The sequence below is a fragment of the Stegodyphus dumicola genome, chromosome 1 (genome assembly GCF_044657685.1).
Source record: "Stegodyphus dumicola isolate Sdum_Otavi_A_Nest chromosome 1, ASM4465768v1".
NCBI lineage: Eukaryota > Metazoa > Arthropoda > Arachnida > Araneae > Eresidae > Stegodyphus > Stegodyphus dumicola.
In genome coordinates, this window is record NC_140768.1 from 125066357 (window position 1) to 125087526 (window position 21170).

General features: G+C 29.1%; 1 protein-coding gene across 4 annotated transcripts in view; it reads right to left on the minus strand.

The window, feature by feature from the left end:
* The window catches only part of LOC118179889 (membralin-like), a 146199-nt gene that overhangs the window by 51601 nt on the left and 73428 nt on the right, over window positions 1–21170 (minus strand). For all 4 annotated transcript variants that reach the window (XM_085820109.1, XM_085820107.1, XM_085820115.1 and 1 more), the window contains exons 4-6: window positions 10839–10949; window positions 7985–8107; window positions 971–1071 (exon numbers count right to left, since the gene is read on the minus strand). In XM_085820109.1, coding sequence (XP_085676235.1) covers window positions 971–1071; window positions 7985–8107; window positions 10839–10949 — 335 coding nt within the window. The remainder of the gene's footprint in view (window positions 1–970; window positions 1072–7984; window positions 8108–10838; window positions 10950–21170) is intronic.

Consider the following 21170-nt stretch of genomic DNA (forward strand, 5'->3'; position numbering starts at 1 on the left):
TGCCCACCCCTGGTATATACATATATATTCCCACTCTGTTACCTGGTTCGGCGAGTTCAGTTTCTTATTCTTACATGTTGGCAAATTGTGCATTTTTTTGCTTTAATAGTGACTGAATTATGTTGTTCCAGTTAAGGTTTTTATGCCTTTAGTTAATTTGCATGCAATAGTTGTAGAATTATCAACAATTTAAAAGCTGTTTAAGTGCTACTAAACTAACAAAGCCGCCATTTGTTTACTTTTGAAAACTCTTAGTAGAATAGTGAATTAAGTCAGATTATGCACCAACTTTAGTGTCTTTCCGCCAAGTGGGAAAAAGTCAACTTGAAGTTTTGTGCACCAAAAAATCAGTCTTCCTACCCACTGGCCGAATTGCTTGCTTTTGCATAGAAACTAATTTTAATTCTAAAATAGAAACTAATTTTAATTCTAAAAATTAGTTTTTAATTGTATTTGGTGTTTTATGTTTTTTCTGTATCTTACAATTTTTAATGAAGGTGCTTTGAGTTTTTATGTATTTTTGTCTTGTCACGAAATAAGAAATGAATTGATTGAGAATGAGATACATATCTCTAATGAAATTTGATGAAATAAACATAAATGAAATGCAGCAAGAAAAGTGTATAATTTAATAGGCTGTACAAAGAAGTCATGTGGTATCCACATCTTATTTTTTGTTTTATATTATTTATTATATTTATATTTTATATTACAATAATATTAGAATCAGACTGCTTGGGTTTTTTTTAATTTTATTTTTTATATCAGAAGACAGTGGAGATATGTGCAAATGGTTTTGGCTTATTTTTTATGCAAATGTTTATCAAAAATAAAGTTCTGTGGCTTTAAAAGATAGTTGTTCATTTATTTGCCACACCTACTTTTTTTATTTAGTTAAAAAATAAGAAAGAAGTTTAATATAAACATACATACACAACAACAACAAAAGAAAAAAAAAAACAAAACTCACAAAAACTAACATTACGAAGCCAGCTGTAAAATATGAGGTCTCATTCATCCAAATGTTGATGAAGACAAACTCTGTCTCTGTCACAACATTTCTGACGTACCCTGAAAATTTTAAAACATGGTTTACATCAGAAAAATTAAAACAAAGAACACATTTTTTATTTAAAATACTTCATTAGTAATATAATACCAAAGTTTTTATGTTTGTGCAACAATTAATATATATGACAGTTTATTTTACTACAATTAAATACATTTTTCAAGAGAGAGCCCAAAACTTTTTGGTATTGTTACCAAACCCAAAACGGTGATGATGTAGAATGTGATCTTTTGCTTTTCATTAGTAATTTTTTTTGATGTTGCCACTAAAGTGCTATTTTTGCATGAAAATATATACATATAGTTAAGAATGCATAAATGAAAGTCATTCAATTCCTAAAAAATAAATAAATTATTTTTTAAACATGAAATATCATTTTTAAATACAAAAATTAATACAAATAATTAAGAATATATTAAAAATGATTCTATTAATTTATTTTTTTAAATGGTCAAGTGCTTTATTTAATAGTCATTAGCCTTGTGCCAGAAGTGTTGACCATTTCATTATGGAAATGCCTAGTAAGCGGCCTCTTATGAAGGGACAGACAGTTACAACCATGCCTTCTCCCGGATTCAAACCCAGGCCCATCAGGTCAGCAGTCAACTAGTAACAACCTTCGCATAATATTTGCACTATGGGAGGCCTTTTATTTTTTTTTCCATTTGACATGTTCTAAATATAATTGTGTGTTTAACTTCAATGCATAGAATATTTAGGACTATTAAGTACTGGATGTGATCTGCACTTCTACATGGGAATAACTTCTGTAGGTATTTATAACTTATTGAGGCATTTGGGAATTGTCTCTTTGTATGTTAATATTAAATTATTATAATTATGAATATTTGTTATTTTATAATTATTATTGCATTCTTTTATTATTATTTTTGTCATTTTGTTATTATTATATTATTTTTGCATTATTATAAGTCAATTTCAATTATTGTTTGCTGGCGAACTGGAATATTCTGACTGTGATAAAAAGTTCATTACAGTTCTTGGAATATGTGCATTTTAAGTAAGAACAGGAATTTAGAACTGTATCTAATTATTTTGTCGGTTATAATGCTTCCTTGTTATTAGAGTTATAATTAAATGTACGAAATATTTAGGTTTATTGAGTTCTGATAGATCTGGTAAATGTCTTTTCTATATTTGACAGAGAGTTGAGTGTTTTGTATTTGCACATAAAAATAAACATCTGAGGATTTTTTGTAGCTTTTTATAGGATGTGGATTTATAACAGCCTTGTACAGAATAACTTCTGTATATCCTGGTCATCACACTTGGGTATAAGTTCATGTTTTCCAGTAGATGTTCTTAACTATTTTAAGCATTGTGAACTATTACAGCCAATTCATCTTACAGCTGATTCATTTTATTAGCTGGCAAATTGGAATATACTAAACTGTAATGAAAAATTGGTTGCAGTATTTGAAACATATGCATTTATATAGTATGGTGGATTGGTAAATATACCAACTGTAATGAAAAATTAGTTGCAGCATTTGAAATATGTGCATTCATATGATATAACTGATTGGTATAAAATATGTACTGAATAATTTTTTTGTATTTCATGTTTGTTACAATTGGGAATTGGTTCCTGTTTTTCTTAGATGTTTTTAATTATTAAGAAATTGGGCACTAATTATAGCCATTTTACAAGAATGATTAGCTATATTTGAATATGTGCTATTTATAATTGTATAGTAAAAATTTATTATTTTAACTGCAATGAAAAATTAGGTGCAGTTTTTTTTTAAACATGTACATTTGTAGTATGATTGATTGGTAAATATTCTAACTGTAATGAAAAATTAGTTGCAGCATTTGAAACATGTGTATTTTTATGGTATGATGATTGGTAAATAATATGCACTGGATAATTATGTATCTTATGTATATTATAATTGGGAATTAGTTTCTGTTTTCCAGTAGACGTTTTAACTATTTGAAGAAATTGTGTATTATTATAGCCTTTTTATAAACACAATTAGATACATGCAATGGAATAAATAATAGCATTTTTTAGAATATGTCCTTTATATTGTTGGAATACCAGTCAATTTGTATAGACTGGAATTGTATAACGAATTTGTAGTTTTGCACAATTTAGAATTGTACTGAAAAAATTTAAGAATTAGTTTTCTTTCTTTAATAATCTGGGAGCCAAGTTATTATTTACAAAATATTTGCTTGTGTGGATAACTGCGACACAGTGTGCAAATCGCTATGGACACACATAATGAGGTGTGCAAACTAGGTGTTAAGGACACGAAGTTATGATGTATCGAAGTGAACAATGAACTTAACAAAAGTGTACTTCGAATTTATCAAAAGTTAACTTAGAATCCAGTAAATATGAACATAGAATATTCTACACAACATCATATACTTTGGACTAGGGAACTATCAACTGCCTGAACTGATGAGACTGGCCTACTCTGTGGATAACTGCAACAATAATATAGACACATATCATTAGGCGTGTGACTGATAAGAACATGAAGTTATGACTAATTGAAAAAGACATAGGTTTAGAAACTGGTTAATATATAGGTTCCACTCTCCACAGCACAGATCCTATCCATGAGAATGCTACGATTAATTGATTGTACATTTATTTTTCATACGGATTATTGAGAATGCTACGATTAATTGATTGTACATTTATTTTTCATACGGATTATTATGTAACAATTATTGTATAGATGACATTGTAAATTTAGCATTGTAATATTGCTATCATTGATTCAGTGGATGGTAGATTCCTTTCCATCGCATGGACATAACTCTGATTGGTGTAGAATCTTAGGCCAGAGGTCCATGCGACGGCATTTCGGTCACTAAGCAGTATACCAGCTGAGTGGCATAACCTATTAAAATTTAACTCTCAAAAAATAAATAGTTATTTTTTAAACATTAAATACTATTTTTAAATATGAAAATACAAATAATTAAGAATATATAAATGAAAATAATTCCATTAATTAATTTCATAACTCATTAAACTCCTAAAAAATAAATTAGTTATTTTTTAAACATGATATACTTTTTTTAAGTATAAAAATAAATACAAACAATTAAGAAAACATAGATGAAAATGATTCCATTAATTATTTAATCAATTTAGTTTTAACAATCTATTAAACTTAAATTCATCATTTTTTAAATACGAAAAGAAAACCAAATAATTAAGAATTTTAGTGGCACCATCAAAGAATTAAAAAATTAACTACAAGAGGTATATTGTGCACTACATCATTACCAAAGATTCATCTGAACAATTCATATGCATTTTAAAACCAGATATTTATATTTCATCGATGGCAATCGGCTCAAGTCAATTTTTAATTAAAAGTGTCAGAAGTCAAAATGATGTCACATCACTGTAACATGAATTCGATATTTTTAATAAAATTAAATAAAGAAGAATCTGCATGTATGTACAATCTGTATGTACATTCCTCGCATTGTGGAAAAATGATTGCACATGCACAGAGTCACTTAGTGTTGAACACGATTTGGTGACTGCACAAAGTCCTCCACTTGGACATAAACACCTTGAAGACTTAACTTGAATTTTGAATTTTTTAAATTTATTTCATATTTTGTGTGAATTTAAGGAATTTTTCATGGAAAGCTCAGCAAAATAAAAGCTTTGTACTGCCACTTGGTAAAGCGTAAAATATTTGTTTTATATTTAATCACTTAATTTTTTGCCACTGAGCAAAATCTGATATATCTGTCTTTCAAATTTAATTGCACTGTATGAAAATGGTAGCACCTAGAGCCACAAAATTTCGAACGCATATAGTCATTCACCTGAACATAGGCATTTTGAAATCCAAATCTGGAATTTTTTTATTTGCATAATATTTTATCCAAATTTAAGAAATTTTCTATTAAAAACTTAGGGTTACAAAAGCTTAATGCACTTAGCAAAGCATATAATAGTTAGTTCCCTTTTAAAATCAAATCACAAAACACGGCAGTATAAAAGATTTGCCTTGCCACTCAGCAAAATGCAAGACACACATTTTCCAAATTTAATAAAAGAATTTAGTGACTTGAAAGAAATGTGTTGCCAATATCTAATATAAAATATTTTTATCTCCAAGGCAAAGCATAAGATATTTAATTTTTCTTGTCAAATTCATTATGTTATGAATTAACAAACTAATCAACTGAGAAGCAACACATGCATATTTTTTCAATTATTGTTAATTACTAGTTTTACCCGTGAAAGTGCATTAGATGGATTCATTAAAATCATTATATATATTGTTATGAAACTTGTAAATATGTAATTTTAGTCAAATAACATGTACAACTGTAGTATCTTTTGTATAATGTAACATGAAACACCTCAAGAGATGAAGCTCTACCAGAAATATAAGATTGCAGAGGAAGTATATTTAACTTTGAGGTAAATAGCTATCTAGCTTAATTGGTGAGATATCGCCAATCTGGTAATGTTTTGTCAACTAATAATTTTTATCACCAAACATGGCAAGAAATTGCCAAACTTGGAGATCATTTGGCAACATTTTGGTTCAGTCCCTGCATAACTGTAATGGATCCCTATATGTAACTGCAACCATATCCGGTCCTTATGTGCAACTTTAACCATATTTCCTTCCAATAATTTCAAAAAATAGAAGTTACTAGAGATTTCACAGCGGCTGAGGGGAAAGACTGGAGAGAGCATCTGTTGTCACCTTTCCAGTTCAGAGAGAGCTCCATGCAAGTTTCGATCTTTAGATTTATTTGGCACTGCATTGTGTTTAATGTTCTTAGTAGTTTGAAGTGGTAACTACTAATTGTGCTGTATTATACTGAGAATATCTGCACATGTACTTTTGAGGAAAGTTCCAGAATAAAGTGTTTCTTTGGGGAAACTAAACTTCACCAAGCTATCAACAGTTCTGTGCACATTCAATCCATTACGAACCCATATGCACACAACATTTTTTTCTCTTTTTTATAACAACTATTTGAGGCAGCTAAGCCACAAAAGTGGCTAGCTTTTAATAAAATTATGCCCAAAGAATCTCAACTATAAATACCAGAATATAAAGCTTTTCAAAGATGACTATACTGATTTTCAAAGATGATACCGGCAAATATGTTCAGAAAGTGATGATTACCTCTAAATATTATAATAAATTTTTGTAAACATTTGTATTTATTTATCTTATATATTAAACATTCTGCCAATGTAAAATTTTGTATACACTTAACTTATGTCTTACATATTTTTATAGCATTATGCATTTTATGAGCTGTGTTGAAGCCATAAGTCAGACAGTTCAAATATTTAATTTATAATATTTAAGTATTATTTTAGAGTATTGAATAATCTCATAATTATTGAAAAAAAATAATACAGCACAAAAACCACAATCCAGACGTTCATTATCCGGAATGATCTATAATCCGGACCTCAAAGCCACAAATTTTGACACAAGCACAAGCGTTGATGAATGATTGGTTTGAAAATCATTTTATACCCGAGGCTCGGCGACATTTGAATTCAGTTGGTTTACCTGATGACTCAAAAATATTCCTGATTGTTGACAACTGTTTGGCGCATACTTCATTTAAAAGTTTTAGTGAAAGATAATGTATTCGTATTATTCTTTCCTCCAAATTGTACGTCTATCATTCAGCTTATGGATATGGGAATAGTGCACACACTGAAATGCAAATATAAAGTAGCATTTTTAAAATCTATGTCAAATATCTTGAAGAATGGGAAGACTATTCAAGACTTTTTGAAATTTTTAGCATAAAATCTGATGTGTGGAGCATCGCAAGATCGTGGGAGGATGTGTCTCCAGATACGTTAAAAAATGCTTGGCATAATTTATGGCCAGCTATCATATTTCATGGCGAGGACAATGAAGATGATAGCCGCAAATTTGAAGGTTTTTGGACATCGCAAACTAAAGGTGAAATTTTTGAGTTACTGGATTTTGTAAAGAAATGTGGAGAAGCGGTAATAAATGAAGATGATATAACAGATGTTTTTCATTGCGACAACAACACTCCAATCATCAATCAATTAACGGATGGAAAAATCTGTAGTATGGTTCTAGATTCAGAAAATATTGCTTATGATAGTGAAGAAAGTGACACAGAGGTTACTGAAAACGAAAAAATTTCGATTGACAAGTTAGTCGGTATTCTCGACACAGCAATTACAGGACTTGAACAGTGGAACTTTGTAACTGAACAAGAAATTATGTCTGTTTATAGAATTAAAGAGAAAGTATTACCACAAAATATGAAGCAACTTAGACAACTTACATTGAAAGAAATGTTTAATAAAGTAAACAAATATTAAGCTTTTTTTTTTTTTTTTGGTGTAAATTTTGATACCCTTTAGATCATAATTGCTCTTTATTTCATAAATTATGGTTTCATATTTTTAATTGTATAATTTCTGCATGCCATCTTACCAGATTTAAATTGATGATCAATCCCTAATCCGGAATCGTCGAAGTCCCGACGAGTCCGGATTACGGACTTCATACCGTACTAATGTAGATATGAAAAAAAGTCAACTTTCTAAGTTTATATTTGCTTTTGTGTCATTCTTTTAAGTAATTTCACAATTACTCAAAAAATATTGGCTACTGAAAAAAAGTCAACTTTCTAAGTTTATATTTGCTTTTGTGTCATTCTTTTAAGTAATTTCACAATTACTCAAAAAATATTGGCTACTAATTTAAACAAGAACAAGATACCAAATCTTGAAAAAGTAAACTATATCAATTTATATTTGTTTTTGTGTCATGTGCTTTTGTCTAAAGCACTCCACGTAATTACTGCCTGTCTTAGCAAAACTACCCTATCAGCATTTCCTGCTAGCTTTTTAAACATAAAAATACATCAATTTGTTACCTTTATAATCCTCTTTTTCGGCTAAGCTCCTTAAACTAGCCAAAAGTACATCATCATAACCAATAAAGTGCTCTAACAGAAATCTATTAAAAAAATTTCCAAAGCATTTTTCTGTTTCCCTCTCTGAAAAAATAAGTGAATTAGATAAATCAAAGGAAACTGGCTGCACTACTGTAGAATACATGAAGAACAATATTCATTTAATATACACACATATTCAAAAAAGTAAAATAAAAAAAAAAAACGTGAATTTAAAAATTAATCCTTTTAGCTGACAAAATGTTCAAACAGAAATCTATTGCAGCAATTTTTAAATCACTTTCCAATTTTCCTCTTTGAAAAATAACTTTGCTAAAATCAAAGAAAAAATTATTCCACCACAGTTAAATACACTAAAAAATAATATTTTATTCAATACAAAGACATAATAAAAACAAAACAAAATAAAACAATGAAAAATATGAAGTTAAAAATATTCATCATCATAGGCAACTGTTCTAGAAATGTGAATAAAATTTTCAAAGCACTTTTCAGTTTTTCCCTAAATAACCAAGCTGGTTAAATCAAAGAAAAAGGGCTTACACTAAAAACAACACTTAACATACACATAAAAACATTTAAAATACAGACAATATTAGAAAAAAAATTCATTAAAGTTAAAAAAAAGTAAAATTATACTGAATTCATTATTACAAAAAGAAAAATTCATCACCACAGCAAAAAACTGGAAGTGTTCTAACAGAAATCTTTTATATAAATTTCTAAAGCAGTTTTCTGTTTTCCTCTCAAAAGGGCAAAAAAGCAAATACACCAAACTAGCTAAATCAAAGCAAAGTAGTTCAACTACAATGAAACAAGCTGAAAACAATACTTAATCTATTACACAAACATGCTAGAAAAGAAATAAATGGACAGAAGGGAAAATATGATTAAAAAAAAAACATTTTTTTAGTTGATAAATGGGGGGGGGGAAGAATCAATTTAGTTATATTAAAAAAAATGATTTCACTGCAGTGAACTATCCTAAAAGCAACATTTTATTTTATACACAGAAATATTACAAAAAGGTAAAATAAATATAACAGAAAATTATAAATAAATTCTACATAATACACAATAAACTAGTCTGATAAAAATATGTTAAAGAAATTCCTAACTACGTTTCAGTTTCTGAAAAGTTACTAAATCAAACAAAAAGAGTTTAGTTCCAATAGAATGAAACAGGTTAAAAATAATATGCTGTTTAATATCCAGGTGTATTAGAAAAGAAATAAAATTAATGAAAGAGAAAATATGAAGTTAGAAAATTTAACATTATAGCCAATAAAATGAAAATGTCCTAATAGAATTAGAAAGAAATTTTTAAAGCACTTTTCCTCTCCTGCTAAATCAAAGAAAAATGTGGTTCCACAACACTAAAATAGTAATAAAAACAATATTTCATTTAATATGCACATATTAAAAAAGAAAAATAAATAAAGAAAATATGAAGTTAAAAAAATTCATCAACATAGCTGATAAACAAACTGAAAGTACTCAGTACTGAAAGTTTATGCACTTTTTAATTTCTCTCTTGTGAAGAAAACAAAAATAAATGAATAAACTTGTGTGTTCCACTTTGACCAAAACAGTCTGGGTTTACAATGTTGTCCCTACCTTCTGGCCAGTTTATCATTTTGTTCCACTTACTTGGTAAAATTTAAGAAGTCCTGAATGTACAAGAAGTAAAAATTGTGCAGTCTCTGATTATATAATGATTTGGAGATTAAAATATCCCCTCTGTTACATCTATTTAACAATTTAAATATTCTGCATCTAGACACAATTACTTTTAAAAAGCTTTTTAAACGTTTTCTCCCAAAACTGCAGCATGGGCCTAATGAATTTAGATGTTTTGTTTTCATCCAGATATTTTCCCCCAGAATTAAAAATAGCATACATTAGATCCAGGTACTTTTAATACATTTTTAAATTAGTTTGTTTCAATAGTGTTCATAATACCGAGGCTTGAATAGGTCACATTGTCGCACATGTTGAAATCGCAAAACGTCATTTGCGATTTATGGTGTCTCTTCATGAGTCATAATTTCAAAGATCGTTTTGTTTCAGGAGTCAAGGTTAGGAGAGCATTAGAATTTCAAATCAAAACTTCAAGATTTCACAGAACATAGAAATAACATTTATTAACGATAAACTTAATGATATAGTATATTACTTCCGCCTATAGCGGCCATGAAAGCATAATCAAGCATCAAAATTATATGACATGCGTCATTCTTCAAGTTCAAGCATCAAGTGAAATATTTTTCATCGGCGCGCATCAAGAGCGCCACCTGTCAACTGAAAAAACGGAACATAGATTATTTTATACTGTACATTAAATTTAATTCTACAATTCCAAAAAGAAACTGTGCATATACTAATGAATTAAAAATGGATTAACTGCTTTTGAAAAAACTTTGCGATGTAAACAACTAAGTGAAATATGAATTGTGTTTTTAAGAATTTATAAAGGAAATTCACACTAGTGATAAATATAACTTTTTAATAAAAAGATATGTTCAGATGAGTTAATAAAAATCCTTTTAACTCTCTGTTGTTTTCATTAACAACTTCTGTGTTTAGATTTTTCAATGATTCGTACTTATCACAGTACATTTTATTCTTTGCTGTGAGGTATTTTCTCAAAATTGTTTCCTTTTGAGCAAAAAATATCAGGTAAGCCTAGCTATAATGAGCAGTTATAACAAGAAACCAAATGTATAAATATTTTCCAGAATTAAAAAAAAAAAAAAACAATTCAATCAATAATAAGAAAGATATAATCTTATATTAACATCCATATACTATTTACCTAATGCTACCAGTGTTACCGAAATATTCAAGCGTTTTCTAACAGAAGGACTTAACTTCAGAAATCCATATTCCAGAGAAAATTCTACAATGTATTCGTCACTAGGCCACACTGAAACAAATTCATAAAAGAATTCATTTTAATTTCATACTTGGATTCATGCTCTTTGAAGAAAGCAATATTTTGTGAATACTGATTTCCGTAGTATAACACACAAAGAGGATTAAAAAAATAGCTCTCACGAAGAAGTCTAAGAATTCTATAAGCAAAAATATAAACTTTTTTAGAATCTTTTAGAATTATGGTCCAATTTTTTATAAACTGGGTCAAAGATCGTCTATAGATCCAATACAATTTTAGGTATACTTTTTATAGAGCTATATACAAAGATCAGCACAGAGATTCTACATAAATTTGTAGAGTTTATAAAGGTCCCATGTATAGAATTTTTATAAAATCCAATTTATAGAAAATCTGCTGATAATTCTAAAGAATTCTGAAAACGTTTCCTTGGTTTTATTTTCTGAAAAACCCTATACAAGTATTTGAAAATTTAAAAACATTATGAAACCAACAAAATTTTCTTTTGGGTTTAAAAAGAAGGATTTAGTTTTTCATTTGTGAATAGAATTTTTTTGAAGTGAATTATAGAATAGAATGAATTAATAGGACTCATTAAAATTATCAGATCCAGTTTAAATGGCTACTTTAACTGACCAGAAACTGGGTCATTATTCTAAATTTTAAATAGGTTTCTGAATTTAATTTTCTATCAAAATCACATTGAAACTTTAGCATATGTAAAAGCATTATAAAATCTTACAAATAAATTACAAGACAATTTTCTTTTAGTATTAATTAGAACTTAATTTTTATTTTTTAAAATAATTTTTTAACCTCATATAAATTTTAAAATGATCAATGACATAGAGAAGGATAAAAAATTTTGGAACAGATGTGAATCTTTTTCGTAATAAAAATTTTAATAGTTGATTTGAAAACAAGTTTCAAATAAACAATAAATAAATTTTAAATAAAAATAAAATTTAATTAAAAATTTAAAAAACACTTCTCTTACCAGGTGCACATATACAACAATTAAAAGTGCTCACTTTTGGAAGTAAAAATTTATAATTAAGAGCACAAATTTAATTTTTTAATAAATTTTGTTATTTAAATTAATTTTACATTTTTTTAAGATTTAATTTCTTTATTATAACGTAATACTGTACCAAAAAATTGCACAAAATATTACATTTAGAAGCTAGAGGAAAAAAATGCTTATGAATAAAAAAAAATGTCTGCTACATCATATACATCAGAAACTGAAAATTTGTTTTGATTATAGTTTGAAAAACTTTGTATATTTTCAGCACTTTAGTGGTACTAAAGTAATAATATGTGTTAATTATTCTTCTTTACACATGGACACACACATACAGTCCCCAGATGGTACTGTAGATGATTTCAGCCTATGTTTGGTTTCTCTTTAACAGGTGCCAAAAACTATGGTAGTTGCATAACGGAAAAGTACTGAAATCTTACACAAGATTCTATAAAATTTTAGGCATACCTTCTATAGCAGGGGTTGTCAACCAGAAGGAATTCCCCAATGGGCGGAGCAGTGCAATTTAGTACCAGTAATATATAAGTGTAACAACACACTCGTAAAATATGCAATTACGTTTAATGACTCCAACTGATTCTTGGTAAGCTACGTTTTGTTTTTATGAACAAAGATATAACACTGTCACTGCATTTTTTTCTTGCATTTTGAAAAAAACTTGGGACCTGCCTTCTATAGAACATTAAGCAGTGGATTATTTTCAAACTTATTGGATCCTACAATCAAAAAATATGTTTATTAATAAACACAATATGGTCAGATGAATGCAACATATTAATAGATTGAAACAATTACTTGTAGGAAGTTTATACTCAAAATGTTAAAAATAGAGCTTCCTGTAAAATCAGAGTGCCTAACAAAACAGTAGAAATCAACAACAGCCTTTTTACGAAGTGCAGAATACTGATTAAGTAAAAAAGTATCAGTTCCTTGAAAATTATGCAGAAACACATGCCACTACTTTGACATGACCTCATCCAACTTTGATGGTTACCTAAAAAAACTACCTTTATTAAAATATTGGTATTTATCAATATTTTCAGCAGTTTTTGTTGTTTAATTTCTAAAACTCATTGAAAATAATCTAAATTCAAATAAATATATATGTATTTTTAAAATTTTGGAAAGGAAGGGTGAGAATAATCTAACAATTTTGAAAGATGCGTGTTCAGTAGTGATTAAGAGTTGCCGACAGGAGGCGCTGCTAGCATGTTATACTCTCGACCTACGTAATTTGAACTGAGTATTCTATTCTTTTGTGTACTTGCTGTAACAGATCTTACAGCTTTGTGATTGAGAATTTGAAATGTGTTGGAGCCAGATCGTTCCTCTACAACAACAAAATGATTAACAAATGCATAATAAAATAAATACATTTGTGAGGATAATCTTTGTTATTAACCCATTAACCGCCAAAACTACAAGGAATGTTTCTTTCCGCATGAAAATAATAACAAATATTAAATGAAGCATTTATAACATAAATTTACATTGAAAATTAAACAAAATGCTCTTACCTGTAGAAAAAGTGAGTGTTGCGTTCATGCAACGTCAGTGGAATAAGACTACGGATGTTTAGTGAGTAGGATTGTACTCGTATGATGTTTCTTTCGAGTGGAGCGCAGGATTACTTTTTAGCTGTATAACGTTTCATAAATCTACAAATCACTTTACTTGTAATTAATTTAATATTAAAATATACATCGTATTTCTTTTACAAACACAGATTATTTCAATTGAAAGATTCAAGCATGAAAAGCTTGATTACAATCATGATATAAAGCTACATTACATACTTTGCATCTATAAACAGCCTGGGTATGGTACTCTTCACAACAAAGTCTTTTGTTATCAAAGGACTCTACGATAAAATGTCTACCGTCTCCATGCAATGGTTTTTGAATGCTGAATTTACTAGGTCTTCCTCTTGCTGATCTATTTCTGGCTAATTCTACACTCTCAATAGAAGTTAGCAAAAGGAATAATGCATTCTTGCATCTGAAATCTAAAAGAGACTATATTTCCAGTAGTAAAAAAAGTAGTGATATTTAGTAAGTTTAGATACAGTCTCACCTCATATAATTTATCAGTATTGTCAATTTGACTATACTCAAATGCAAATTCTGCTCCATATTCCTGTATTGCAAACGTGATATCGATTCTTGTACAGCAGGAACAGAAATGTCCTTATCAAAAGACCAATACATTTTTTCTTGAGGTAAAGAATGATATCATGTAAGCAATAATATTCCAATAAATCTTCTCATATAGGCTTCAGATGCAATAAATTTTTTTTTTTTTTTTTCTCTGAGCGTATATATTTGTCCGTTCAACGAGAAGAGAGTAAATGTCTAAACCAAAAAGAAAATCGAAAATCTGTGCACTAGTTTTACTTTGTATTTTGTCTTTTATAATTTCTCTTCTATCTCTTTCTTCATGTTCTTCCTGAGACATAACTAAGAGTTCCTTTTTTATCCATTTCAAGATTTCAGTCTTCTGCTTTTTAAACTTTTTAATAAGACTATAACTGCTTTTAGAAGGCTGAAACTTACTTCTTACGTGAATTTCAATTTCCCCAGCAGTATCATTTTGGATACTGCTGGGGAAATTGAAACACTGCCATTCCAAAAATTTAAAAAACTGCCATTCCTTTCTTCTTCGTCACTAGCTTCTGCAATTTCTGGGGGAACAACAACAATATCAGTTTCATTCTGGTCATTATTAACATTACCATCATCTGTTTCTTCATCAAAAAATCTTTGAAGGGCTTCTTCTAATGTAAGATACCTTGTTCTAGGCATTTTTAAACAACCAGAACATGAACCAGAACATCGAAAGGAATGAGTGCAAAAGGAGATTGACTACCCATTTCCTGCTGACGTTGCGTCAGCGCAACGCCTGTTTTCCCTTCTTTTCCAACACAAATGTAAACATCTGACTGATGTAATGTTCTGATAAATGGTGATCTTGACTAAAAATAGATCACTCATAAAGACTGTGATTCTTTCGTGAAATACTTTCAGAAAAAATACCCAGTCGAAAATTTTGCTCAAAGTATGAGATTAATTATTATAAACAAAATTATTGTTGAAGGCAAATATTTTTTTACAGAAATAATCTTCATAATATTCTCTACACAAAATCATCTGCTGGTATAAAATATCTTAGGTAGTTATATTTATATATGCATTTATTTTGACCGTTGCGTCAATGCAACACCAGCGGCTAATAGATTAAAATTGGAAATTAAAGTTAATGACCTAAAACTGCAATAGTATATTACAGTACAAGTGAAAAAATCGACAGTTTTACTCACGTGTGTGTCAGATTTGCTCAATACTTATGAGGTTCAACAAAAGTTTTGTAAATATTATGGGGTCTTGGGGGTCACAAAAAAAATCTCAGTGATAAAAAGGAGTCACAAGTGAAGAAAGTTTAAGAAACCCTGCTTTAGACAATGTCTCGAAGCTTGGACCTCTAGAAAACCAAAGGCAGATATGCAAGAAGAGCAGCTAAGGTTTATGCATACTCCAAAGCACTGGTGGGAAAACTTTATTTCATAACCTTTACTGATTACTTTACTAGATACACTGTCACTATTTTTTTACTAAAAAGAATGAAGTTCTAAGTAAATGAAAAAACATTTTTGGTATAACAAGAAACAAATTTGGAAGAACCATACAGACTCTCTAAACCGATAACAGCGGTAAATATACTAGCAAAGAAATGGTGGAAAACTTTATTATGTAACCTTTACTGATTACTTTACTAGATACACTGTCACTATTTGCTCATTAAAAAGAATGAATTTCTTAGTAAATCAAGACTTTTTTGATATAACAAGAAACAAATTCGGAAGAAACATACATATTCTCTGAACAATGGCGGTGAATATACTAGCAAAGAAATGGGGTAATTTCTATCTAATAACAACATCAAACATCAACTTACTGTTCCCTTTTCACCTCCTCAGAATGGAGCGAGTGAAATATAAAAGAGAAGCCTTACTGAGATGACTAGGTGCTCACTGTCCCAAGGCCAACTCAAATTCTGGGGTAAAGCCAAAAATGGTATCCCACGATTTTTTTATTCTATTCTTCATTTATTTGTAGAATTATATCTCATGTGCTTGTATGTATCTACTGCTTCTAATTATTTTAGTTAAAAGTGAATAAATGTGATTTGTGTATGAATATGTATTTCTATGGTTAATGGATACACGATGAAACATCCCTCACAACAAGTTTTACTTCAGAGGTTTAACTGGCATTACTGGACACATGAATAAAATGTAAGCAAAGTTTGCTATCTTTATCTTCATTATTATAATTTAAGTCTTTACTACTATAGTTTCTTTTTTCTATATTCTTTAACAGAATGGAAATTAGCCTTGTATGTGCTGAGGGTTTTGACAGAACTTCTGGCACTATTAGTATTTTTTGCAAGCTATGCTTTCGCATTCTTGCCAGCCAATATTTTAAATTAGAGCCAGCTTATTTTTAGTCTATTAGACTATGTTATTGACATTTGAATTGAATCTGTTTTTGTTAATCTGAAATAGCCATAAGCTGCAGAAATTTCATCTGTAGCATAAGCTGTGCCTTTATACTCAATTTAAGACTAAAATAAAAAGATTACTTAAAAATCTTCTGCATTTTGCAAGTTTTTCTAAGACACAGCAATAAATCACTGTTTGTCCAGATGGGTTTTTAGAACTTTAGCTTCCAGCTACAATGACAAGCATACAAATTTATATTATTTTTTATCAAAAGTGCAATGAAATCATAATAATTTTTGTCATCCTATCCATTACCTATGTTCTATGCAATACCCACTTTCATAGACTACTGGTATTATATATAAGCATTTGGTAATGATGTACTATGTAATCTACTGCTTTTAGTTATATAATTTTTGATGTTGACACTAAAATTAGTTGTTATTTTAATAATTTAATCTGCCTGCCATTTCATTGTACTTTTGATTATGAAAGCATTGCTATTGAATTCAGAAGATACTGAAGTTAAAATTTAATCGGCTATTAAATTAATTAATAAACCCATATATACTGCAGGGAAAAAAAAAAAAAAAAAAAAAAAAGAAAGAAAGAAAGAAAGAAAAAAAAAAAAAAAGGACAGTTCTATATCTCCCGTTCTACTGGGCCGATTGACAAAACTCAAATTGCATTTTTCATGTTTCGAAGCATGACTTAGGCTATATATTAGATTTATATGTAGCACTGTTCTAATATAGGTATTTTGACACAGAATGAATCAGACTTTTTTTTTAAATAACATACCAATTTTTTTCCTATATTCTGATTTGACGGCTCAAATTATTCCTAGATATTAAATTTTGTAAAATTTTGTGCAAAATTTATGGAGAAATTCAAAAATTTATCTTGGTGCAATTTTTTCAGTTTGTGCCAAGAACAATTCAATTGGCAAACTATAATATATAATACCTTAATATATGGCAACCAATTTTCCTTTCCCTTCTATTATGCCGGAGTGGAAAAAAAGCAGGGCTGTGGAGTTGGTAGGGAAAATGACCAACTCCAACTTGCTCATATAATATATATATGAGCTAGTTGGAGTATATATATATATATATATATACACGTGGGTTACAGATTATTTTTTTAATATAAAAATTGATGGCATAGCAAATTATTTATATTAATTAGCATTTATTATGAAATGGAAAAATTGGCATTAGTTATTTCTAAGACACAGTGTAGCTTCGGCAAGCTCTTCTTTGTTAGAGGACGATAGATCCAATTTGATAAACTTCAGACCTGAGAAGAGTCTTTCCACAATAACTTGAGTAGGAGGAAGAGCTACTACAGTTACTTCTTTTAATTTTTCAGGATATACATTTACAAGTTCTAAAAGAGGTGTCTTGCAAGCACAATCATATTTCTTTATTTTTTCAAAGGTAGTGTAGAAATCTTGTTTGTATTTTTTCATTTTTATATCTAAAGCCTCTTGGTTCTTTATTTTCATTCGCTTTGCCTCAGCCTTTTGAATATTATCCAAAAATATTTCTCAAAATGTAATTCATCACTGGAAGAGGATGATAGAGACTCAATTGCAATGTCTGCAGTTTGACTGTCCTGATTCGAATTCTCCAGTTGTTCTGAGAATAATTTCATTCTTAATGAAAGTTCATAGATGGCTTTCTTTGCCCTTTCAATATGTTCGTCATCAAAGAAAATTTGGTGTTTTGGATCTACATATATTGAACCCAGCAAGATCTGACTGTCTAGCAAACTAGTTTTTCTTTTCTTCACTGAAAAAATGATTCCTTCTGCAATAAACCCTCCATTTCAGAAAAAACAAACATGTTATTCTTCCATTCTCGCCTTCTGTCAATTTTTCAGATTGCAGCTTTTTGTGGCTATTAAGTGTAGAAAGAAGAGTTTCCAATTCTGCAAGATCATTCTACAGTCTTTCTGTTAGTGAAACATTAGGGTTATCTACATCTTCTACAAAAGTTCTTAATTCTAAAAACCTCTGTATTACCAAATAGGTACTTCCTTATCGCATTGCCTGATCAATAATTGCTCCTTTTCCTGCTCGCCTTCCTAAGAATGGCATAAATTTTGGGAGTTCTTGCTGCTATTGCTACTTACCTAAATTTACCAGTGAGATTTGTAACTAAAAGAAGTAACTAAATGAATCAGTTTAAATGGTAAATATCACATCCATCTTCCTCCAATATTTACTTATTAATATGTCAATAAAATAGAAAATAACTATTTATTAATGTATACAGTTTATACATAAAAATAATAACTCAGCTTGTGCTTAATTTTTTTCAATTCATTTTAATTTCATTTCAAATTCAAACTGTCCAACAACAATTGGAGTTGGAGTTGACCTGTTTTTAGCGACTCCAGCTCAGACTCCTTTTACCCCCAAATCTGCCCGACTCTGATTACAACTCCACAGCCCTGAAAAAAAGCACCTCTTTCCTACCCTTTTACATTGTGCATGAACGGAAAAAAAGTCACATCGTTCTTACTTTCAAATAATTTTAGCAAAGTGTCTAAACTACATTCGATGTTTTATCACTTTCAACAAATATGTCAAATTTCAAAACATGCAAATATATAAATTCACATACATCTTTGGAAATTTTGAATAAAAAACTGTAATTTTTTGCAAGTATGCTTAGAAATACGTCTACTTTAAGATGATCATAGAGATTTTATATATCATAGTTCAAAACGTGTTTTGAAAAATTTTTTTAATTATTTAATAAATAAAAATTTTTAAAATAAAAGAAATGCAAGAAAAAATGTGCATAATTTAATATTCCGTACAAGGAAGTCGTGGTGTACACATCAGATTTTTTATGATTTATTTTTTAAATTTGTATATTATTAAAAAATACAAATTAAAAAAATAAATCATAAAAAATCTGATGTGTACACCACGACTTCCTTGTACGGAATATTAAATTATGCACATTTTTTCTTGCATTTCATTTAAACTTATTAGATTGAATTAAACCTACTTCACTGACAGCGCATAAACCACAATAGAATAAATGCATTCTTTAAAATTCACTTTGTTTACCATAGCGACACTCTGGTGCTAGGTTTACTTAACAGTATTATATTTCATTTATATTATAACTCAGAATGCACAAAATTTATATCATTTAAAGAATTATCTAATTGTTGCCACATGTCCAGAATGATCTTTTATACATCGTTCTTGATTTATTATAGTATTCAAATACTATAATAAATCTAGAACGATATATAAAAGAAATTAAGCAAACAAAGCAAAAAAGAAACAGTTTTTCACAGACGATTGAGTATTTCTCATTCAATTAATTCAGTTCTCACTTCGCGAGAGGGCAAAAATACAAAAAAAAAAAAAAAAAAAAAAAAAAAAAAAAAAAAACTCAAAATATCTATATTAAAAATTACGAAGAAAATCTTAAACACTTATTTCCTCAAAAAAAATTCCAGAAAGGATTAAGCATGATTTAATTTGCAATAATACATGAAGGCGTTATCTTTGTTGTTGCGATGCTTAGTCTCTCTAGATTGGCAACAAATCTACTACAGTCAAAAGTCTTTAATCCGGACGTCCATAATCCAGAATGATCTATAATCCAGGCCTCAAAGCTACAAACTTTCTGCGCATGCGCCAACGCATATTGCATTATCGCATAATACCTTTATGCATGCGAGTTTAATGTATAATGAACGGTATAAGCTAAGCTAAAATTATCTAATTATCTATTCCAGTTAATGTTGCAGATTGCGTAGTTCCTTAATCTTCTAATTGGATCCGTTTTATTATTTTTTGAAGATTGTTAGAGCAATTTTATAAAAGTAAGCTTGAACTTTTGATTATGTCCAAAAGAATTTCCGATTCTGGAGCTACCAAGGGATCTACAAAGCGAAAGCATGTTTCTATGTTCATCAAACAAAAAGTGGAATTGCTGCAAAAAATGGATAATGGCATATCCTTTGATTCTCTAATCATTCCGAAATATGTTTATCATTTTCATGCTGCTCTGCAAAAGGGAAGACGACACGGTGCGCAATGAACTGGAAGTTGATCTGTCAGCACTATCCTTATCTTCAGGGCAGATGTTTTTATTTTATTCGGCTTAAAATTCCTTACTAAATGTAGTATTTCATCTCGATGTACTCCATCTTTGATATGATTTAAATCAAATTCCTCGTCATTATAAATATCACGAATACACATCAAATAGTTTTCTGGTTGCAATTTTCTAATTTCGACTATGCGTAATGTATGCTTTACACATGCGCGCGTTGAAAGAAATGTTTAATAAAGTAAACAAATAAATATAAAGCTTTTTTTTGTCAATTTTGATACCCTTTAGATCATAATTGCTCTTTATTTCATAAATTACGGTTTCATATTATTAATTTTATAATCTCTGCATGCCATCTTATCAGATTTAAACTCATGATTTATAATCCGGAAAAATCGATAATCCAGAATCGCCAAAGTTCCGAAGAGTCCGGATTAAAGACTTTTGACAGTATTCTGTAGTTTCAAATGTACACAAACATATCCGCCATGTTATTTGAAAATTAGGCTTAACAGTACTTAAACAGTTTTTAGATCGTTATTAATTCTACAAATATCGCTTGCAGATTTACTAAAGGCATTAAAACCTTAACCGAAAGATAAGGACAACATAATTCAACA